The sequence below is a fragment of the Leiobunum rupestre genome, chromosome 1, assembly GCF_980474605.1.
Source record: "Leiobunum rupestre chromosome 1, qqLeiRupe1.1.hap1, whole genome shotgun sequence".
In the NCBI taxonomy this organism is placed as follows: Eukaryota; Metazoa; Arthropoda; class Arachnida; order Opiliones; family Sclerosomatidae; genus Leiobunum; species Leiobunum rupestre.
Window position 1 is genome coordinate 22542703 of NC_143384.1, and position 8235 is coordinate 22550937.

At 38.2% G+C, this 8235-nt stretch overlaps 1 protein-coding gene across 1 annotated transcript; it reads left to right on the top strand.

Moving 5' to 3' along the window:
• The first annotated feature begins 885 nt into the window (after positions 1 to 885).
• LOC149961363 (uncharacterized) lies at positions 886 to 7988 on the top strand. Its single transcript, XM_090176844.1, has 4 exons — positions 886 to 1295; positions 1384 to 1433; positions 6221 to 6287; positions 6890 to 7988. The coding sequence occupies exons 1-4, from the start codon at positions 1122 to 1124 to the stop codon at positions 7769 to 7771; spliced, it is 1173 nt and encodes a 390-aa protein (XP_090032970.1). The 5' UTR covers positions 886 to 1121; the 3' UTR covers positions 7772 to 7988.
• The last annotated feature ends 247 nt before the right edge of the window (positions 7989 to 8235 follow it).

An 8235-nucleotide genomic window follows, 5' to 3' on the forward strand; every position in this document is an offset into this window, starting at 1 on the left:
TACCTTAGAGGAAGTAAGGAACCACGAAAAATTCGACTTAATTTATGACGAAGCTTCTAAGTTAGCAGAATCCGTTTTTATCACGGTTCCCGATCGCAACACTGCACCTTTAGCTTTAAGAAATCGAAAAATAATCCCTAATCAAAGACTAAATCATAGTGTGGTAACGTGTACAACAGGAAACCGAGATACTGAAGCAAAGACCTTAAATGGACAGTTGAGATCAACTTACAATCGATAAATTTATATCAGAAATGAAAACTGATTTTTAGAAAATATAGCCTAATTAAAGGAATAACTGCGTCTGACCCCGACTCGGAAAACTTTCTCGTAGAAATTGACGTCCTAGCCCACTGCCAAATATACACTCGCTTTAATTTCGACCTAGATTCATTGAAAGGTCAAATTAAAATAGCCAGAAATTTTATAAAATCGAAAATTTTTAAAAGCGTAACAGACTGTTACCACTATCTGATGACGATGGAAGGTGGCTTTCCCGACTTAGTTACGTACTATAAAGTTGTTCTGTATATTCCCGTGGCCAATACTATTTCTGAAAGGAGTTTCAGTTCCTTGAATAGAATTGAAACGCGTCTACGGACAACAATGCGAGAGGATAGACTTTCCAACCTGGCCACATTATAAATTAATCGAGATTTATCGAATGATTTAAAAGAACATCCGATGTTAGTGGTTGATGAATTTGGGAAGAGCTCTAATCGTAGAGTGTCATTCATTGAGTAAAACGACTTAAATATTTAAAATAAGGGATTATTGGAATTGGGGATATTGGATATCTAAATGTTGGTTAAACTGGGGGACAAGTGAAAAAAATAATTTAATTTTAGCTTCACCGAATTTTGCAATAAGAAACACGGTGAACTCTTTCAAAACGGAGAGTTAAGTTAAAAGAAAAAAACGTGCGTAGAGGGCGGCCTCTAAATTCATCGGTGCCTACTTGGGAAAAAATTCTGGCGGCGCTACTGCTTGTCTGAACTGTGGACTACTCCACTCTTGTCAAGCGCGGTGCCCGGCCGCTGCCCCTTTGTGCCACAACTGCTCTCGTTGGGGCCACTGGGCGAATTTAAGTCGAAGCAGATCATCTCATACTCCTCTCTTGGATGCTCCAACCTTACCACATTCGATACCTCATGACGACAGCCACACTACTTATCACCACATACCGCCAACTTATCACGATCTACACTCACTGGAATACTTACTGCCTGTATGCCCAACGCCCGTCGAGACCGACCGCCAGGACGCCTACTCAACGAGCACCCGGCACCCGGATGGTAATTTTCAGGAACTACCTGTTTCTTCAAGCTTTTGAGTTATGCGATTATAAATTCGAAATACTTTTTGAATCTTTTTTTCCCACAGGAAGTCATTGATGAGTTCAGAAAACCTTTGGATGAAATTGAAAGCTTGTGGTAAATTCCTTTCATAATAATTCGATTTCAATGAGTGATCCCGATTTCACCTAAAATAGTTAATATAATATAAAAAAAACATTGTCAGCGAGACTGACAGACTGTCTTTTATACAACAGTTTAGAGATGTGGCTGTTGCGTAGTTACGAGATTTGACAATATAAGTTTGATCATCTTACTGACAACGATAAACACGCCTAAAACCGCATACCCTTCTCTTTGCAAGCTTTGAAATAAATCATCATTTGTGGCAGGAAAACGAGCTGCTCCGTATTCAGCGAGAGGCTGATCAATCAGCGTAATAAATGAACACGCTTCTTGTAATGAGTTCGTAATCTCCTCGTGTTCTTACCTACTCCTTGGTACCCTTCGCGTAATCTAGGCGTATTCTCGGCGTACTCTTCGCTTAATGTTGGGGTAACTCAGTGTAATTCGTGTAATTGCAGCGTAATCAAATTGTACTCCCTTTTGGTGTACCTTTAGTGCAATTCGTGTAATCGCAGCGTACTCCTATTGTACTCCCTTTTGGTGTACCTTTAGTGCAATTCATGTAATCGCAGCTTACTCCTATTGCACTCCCTTTTGGTGTACCTTTAGTGCAATTTGTGTAATTTCAGCGTACTCCTGGTGTACTCTATTTTGGTGTACCTTAAGTGCAATTCGTGTAATTTCAGCGTACTCCTAGTGTACACTCTTTTGGTGTGCCTTTAGCGTACTTCATGTATTCTCTTGGTGTACTCTAAGAGTACTCCACGAATACAATATCTGTAATCAGCCTTAACTGGTGAAATTTATTTCGAAAAGTGTCGGTGTGCCCAGCCAGCCTGGAATCCCAGACACAGTCACACAGCTAACGAATAAATTAAAGGGCACCTTAATGGGCTAAGTTAGCTACAGTTGTTGGAAATGTGCGATACGCCCAAGCAAAAGAATTACCTAATACTTGTTATTTATGACATTACGCTAGGAATTTTTTCTTCGTAAATTGAACCAGAAAGCATTTCAATTGTTAGCTCTATCAAATAGCGAGGTCACCTAACCAATGGAAAGATGTTTGATGGTTCCCAAAAGAGTGGGCCAGTTACTTTATCTCTGCGCACTACATATTTCTCCCCCCCCCCCCCCGATTAGTGAATAAACTAACAAAAGCTGGAAAGTCTGAACGCCCCTGGCGAGCACTACTGCTCTCATAATCCTGTTTTAGACTTTTTAAACCACACACATTTTCTTAAACCTTTGATTTTTCTTGCCCTCTGTTCTCTTAAATACGTTTTATTTTCAGAAATGCATAAATAATTAAACCCTTCAAGGAATATCCCTTACAAAAATTTCATGCCTGCAATTTAGCTGCAGACTTTTATAATCTGTAAATAGTTTGTAAAGCAACTGTTATTTGGCTGAAAAGTGGTCAATTTCAGCCACTTTGCATCCTGCGAAAAAGTAACTTTATTACACTTTTGTTGAAGTCTAAATACAGCTAAAAAATTAAAGATTTTTGTCTGCAACAACAAAAAGTCTGTAATATGACTGAAATTTGGTTTAAAAAAAAGTTGAAAATTGCTATGATGATTTCTGCAGCTTGACTGTAAATTGCCTATACAAATGTAGTCTTAGTATAAGCTGTAATAGGACTGAAAGTTGGCTGCAAAATCACCCCAGTAACACACGCAGTCCGAAATTAGGTCGTCAGAGGGTCGCACCGTCGGTAAAACGTCGGGGGTCAATTTTGGCCCTCATGCCGACGTTATACCGACTTTCCATTTTTTTTTAATTTTCAAAGACGTCGGGCCGACGATATTTTCTTTGACTGTAAACGCCTTGCTTCTCGGTCTGACTCTGAGTCGGTATGTGCCCGACCCTATTTGGCTACAGGGGATGGTCATAAAGTCGTAGTTGGCAAACTAGCAATTCCACAGTCGGGTTAGTGTTCCTTAATTAAGTGAGGCCTACATCGATGAAACGACTCCTGGCCGACCAAAAGAGTATAATCGGCCGACTGTGACATTTGGACCCTTTAGCGGAAACTTTGCCGGGTCCGACAGCCTAAGATGTTTCCGTTGGCCCGACCAAAATTTGCTACTGGGGCAGTTCTTATATTTTTTAAATATTTTGATGGCTTACAAACGACTGTAATGAAGCTCATACCAAGACTACATTTGTAGGCTATTTACAGTCAAGCTGCAGAATTCATCATAGCAATTTATGCCTTTTTTTAAACCAAATTACAGTCATATTACAGACTTTTTGTTATTGCAATCTGTAATTGTCTCAAATATTTTCTTTTGAAATTTCAACTGTAATTCCAGACAATTCCATCTACTTTGCAGTTAAAAATTTGGACTATTATTAGACTGTACTCCATTGCAGTTCATTTCCGACCAACTGCAGCAAATATACAGCCTCAAATTTTTGTAAGGGTGGTGTGAAAACTCACATTTCCAACTTCTTATTTCTTGTATATCTGTGTAATAATAAAAATGTAAATATAAAGTGTAATTCTCGTTCATCTAAAATGTAAATTAAATAATTAAATAATACCAATTTAAATCTAAATACCCCTTTGCTTAATAAAAATAAATATTTCTAAATGTAATTATCCGAAAACCGTTGACAATCTATTATAAAGAGAAAACACTGGCGACGAGCGGTCGGGAAAAGGGATTATCTTTTGGACGGGTTCTTTTCGGCCACATTCCTTTGGCCACGTCATCCCCACGGCGGACCGTCCGTTGCTAGCGTTCCCTCTGGAAATTTTGTAAAATATAAAACTTTGGCTACGAGGGCAGTGATTGGTTAACCCTTTCACTACCTTGTGAAATCTGTATTTTGAAGAGGGGCCGTTGATTTTGGGCTCCGCAGAAAACGGTCCCAGGAATAATTCATAAAATAAAATAAAATAAGTTTTTCGAGCAAATAGTCTCACCCTTATAATAAAATAAGTATCTACAACATTTTTCAGTCGGTGCTGTAGAATAAAATAAGATCTCTCCCAAAGAGCGCGAACCTCAAATTAAAAGGAAAATAATATAGGCGGGTATCTTGAGGTGGGACCTTCGATCAAATTGGACCCATAAAGGGGGACAGATCTATCCGAATACCGATAAGGGAAATGCGTTTACTAAATGTAAAAATATTTTTTAGTTAGTTCTGTCTAAACTATTTTTATCTCTTAGCATACCGTGCTCCAAAAAATTAATTAAAACGTCTTTATACAGCACTTCCCGGAGTCGTTACTTGGAACAGGATTTGTACCAATTTGTTCACTTTCTTCCAATAGTGAATGTGGCCTTAGTTTTAGCCACTTTGACCGAAGGACCTTCAAATTGGTCATGTACAGAATTGTCAACTTGGACACCCGCTTAAGGGAGTAGAAACTAAATCGAAAAATCTTCTGCTTAAACGCCAAGGAGCTTCTGTAAAACCTGGTGGTAGAAATGTGAAATTCATTAATCCACCAAAAATACTCCCTAGAAAACTATGTACAATTTTTTATAAATTATTTTCTACTGTCGAGATTGTCCGTTAACGTTTTTGAGCAAATTAACAGGACTTGGGGTTATCAATTATATACAAGCATTGTATTTGTTAATCTGATTTATCTCTGTTTTCAAATACAATACAATATTTATCGAAACGTATTATCGATATATTTCTTTTTTTAACAACTGAATGCTAGTTCCTGGTTAAATTTGATAGTTAATTATAATCTAGAAAAAATACTTATTCCATATCTTTTAACTTAAAGTTAGACGATTAGTTGAAATTTCACAATATTACTTCCCGGTATAAATGACAGATAATTACAACCAAGGTACGCCCATAAAACGAATAGTATAAAAAGCAGACCACAGACACTTTGGATAATTATTGCGAAGCTGATTTTCCGGATACCAGTCCCAACAGAAGGCTTAGTTAGACGAGCAACCCTCAAGGTTTGTTGCCATTGAATTTTTTCACCCTACCTTAGCTGTTATTATTAGCTTAATGATTAATAATGGTTAAGGCGAGGTGGCAGAGTGATCAGCACTCTTACCTAGCAGCAAGAGGTTCGATCCCAGGTGGTGGGTCAGGGTGAAAACCCAGGAACCAGTCGAGTTTGCTCTCCTTGTCTGTTAAAATTGGTTTTCTCTCGAGTGTTTCCCCTTTGCGAAGGTCTTACAGCAGTAGTTAATATAGGGACGCTAGCTGATAGCTGTGGTAGGGCTTGCTACAACCCTACCGGACGGTTTAGTTTCCCCTTAACCACTGTTAAATGACCTGTTGCAATGCAGTTTATCAAAAATTAGATATTGTTATTACTAGAAAATTACTGGCCACGTGTGAAAGAAGGCAAAATCCCACTTGAGCCTCGGAGAAATTTGACTTAAAGAGTGCGGTTTCCCTATTAAGCAGCCGGTCGTGCTGCTGTAGTTTGAATAAGGAGTTGGAGCTGTGAGGCTCAAATGGGCACCGGACCTAAAAGTCGTCAGTCCGCCTCTTACATTTCGAATAGCTTCAACTTCACTTTGTATCTTCGCAAAACTGTACCACAACATAATCAAAACCAGATTTGTTTTCGGCTTAAAGTCTTAAACGAATGATTAAACTGGGTATAAACCAGACCACCCTGCGCAAAGGCCTATTTGCAGAGAAGTCATATTTAGAAAGAATAAGAGATTCCAGCCCATGTCCGAATATCTATGATGCTTTGCATAGCAATACACCTAATCGTGATTGTACCAACTCTTTGTGTAAGAACGTCAACAGCAACTTCAAACCTAAATGTACATATTTTTATTATTCTTTAGGGATCACTGTAAGACATCCTCTTTTGTCGACACCTATCTACTTTTCAAGAAAATGGCTACGAAATTGGTAATATTTATGATATGTTGCGATGTGTGCTAAGGTTCATACAAACCTGGAAAAATTAGGGAATGGAAATTAGATAACAATTTAGGTTTTTGCGTCTTGGCATATGCCAAGCGGAATTGACCGATTTCAAAATAACGTTTTTGCGCGTGACAGTATCTTTACATCGTGAGGCTTATTTACCTGCTTTTATACCCTTACATGGCGGCGTATTTTCACGTGCAAAATGAATTTTAAGATCCTCCAATTACGCCGTACTTCCTTAGCTCCACCCCTCCCTACAACATATTTCATTCAACGCTTTTTTAAGTTGAACATTGTAATTGATGTTTTTATATATCGCGTGGGTAACGCTTTAAAGGGTATAGAATCGTAGATATTGGGTGAGGGACACCAACACTTCGACTATTGACTGCTCCCTCCTATGGCTTTAGATAAACATGTATTGGTGCTAGTTAGCGAATTCTTCCTAAAATTGTTAAAGGTCTTTTACAAGGAACGCGTTGAGGTTATATTCCCTTTAACCACCTGCAAAACTAACTATAAAATACGAGACAATGCTACATTCATAATGTTACCCTTTAAAATGTAATTTTTCATTTCAGGTATTTTTGTTCCTCGCATATTTGGCCTTAATGAAATGCACCACTTTAGCGACGGTGCCAGACCTCAATAAAGCGGTTCTCAACACAGATGGACCGATTACTTGGGCCTTCGAAAAGCACTCTTTGGCCGAGCCAGCGGTGGCGTATAATGTGGAAAAGAACTTGTTCCTTTTGAAGAACTTTGATTTCGGACCTTTCGGAGCCTCCAAAGTGTCCCTGGGTATCAAATCTGCCGATGCTTTGAAGATTCTCAAGGACAAGGTTTCCATTCACTTCGATGATGCTAACAAGCCTCCGCCGCAACTAAGATTGAGAGCCAGTACGAATACGTCAGAAGACAATGTCTTAACCTTCGACATCAGTTCCCCTCTGGACACGGGCGTTCGTGACTTGTACATTTCCATTCCCTCAAATGTAAAATCTTCAGATTTCAGTTCCGTACAATTTTACACAGCAGATCCGAGACCAGGTCAATGGTACTATCTTCTAAGTAAATCTAGCGCTAGAGCTTTGACTGGCTGTTATAGTTGGGGTTTCACTTGCACCTATACCTTGATTGGTGCTTCATACCAGAAGGTTAAGTTCGAAAAAATGTCTGACGAAAGCTATAAGATTTTAAACGCTTTGAATGGGCAAGTTTTAGCCGTTAAAGGCGGGTCCACAGCTGACAAAGCCTATGTTGGGGTAGAACCTTTTACACGTATGCCGTATCAAATGTGGTTTATCCAAGCATTCGATGGCGGTTTCCGTTTTCGTCCAAAACATTTTTTCTCCAAATGTTTGGACTTGGAAAACGCTTGGAGTGGTGATGGGGCTTCTGTAGGCTCTCACGAATGCAATGGTACGCCAGCTCAGACTTGGTACTTTGTTAATGCCTGTTAAATTGGTGAAATTTTTTTTATAATAATTGCATAACTTCTGTTTCATAACTTTCTATCAATTTTTAAATTCTTATATCCTGTTTTTTTGTAAATAACGTTTTTGTAAACCCCGCTTGAAATGGAATCATGTAAATATAACTATTTTAATTTTATAGTCAGTGCTTTCTGAAAGTTATGTAAAAATATTAATTGAAAATAAAATGCACTAATTTTGAAAATTTGTGGTTTATAGATTTTTATTCACTGTGAATACATCTATAACATATTTCTCAATGTTTGTCCTTCTGTATGTTCCTGGCCAAAACGTTGATACATATACCGGGAAGTAATATTGTGAAATTTCAACTAATCGTCTAACTTTAAGTTAAAAGATATGGAATAAGTATTTTTTATAGATTATAATTAAATATTAAATTTAACCAGGAACTAGCATTCAGTTGTTTAAAAAAAAGAAATATTTCGATA

Bases quoted from the DNA above. Each gene is read 5' to 3' on its own strand.
- LOC149961363 (XM_090176844.1), top strand. From the start codon at position 1,122: ATGCTCCAACCTTACCACATTCGATACCTCATGACGACAGCCACACTA. The intron at 1,434-6,220 runs GTAAATTCCTTT...ATTATTCTTTAG, and splicing joins GATGAAATTGAAAGCTTGTG to GGATCACTGTAAGACATCCT. The intron at 6,288-6,889 runs GTAATATTTATG...TTTTCATTTCAG, and splicing joins AGAAAATGGCTACGAAATTG to GTATTTTTGTTCCTCGCATA.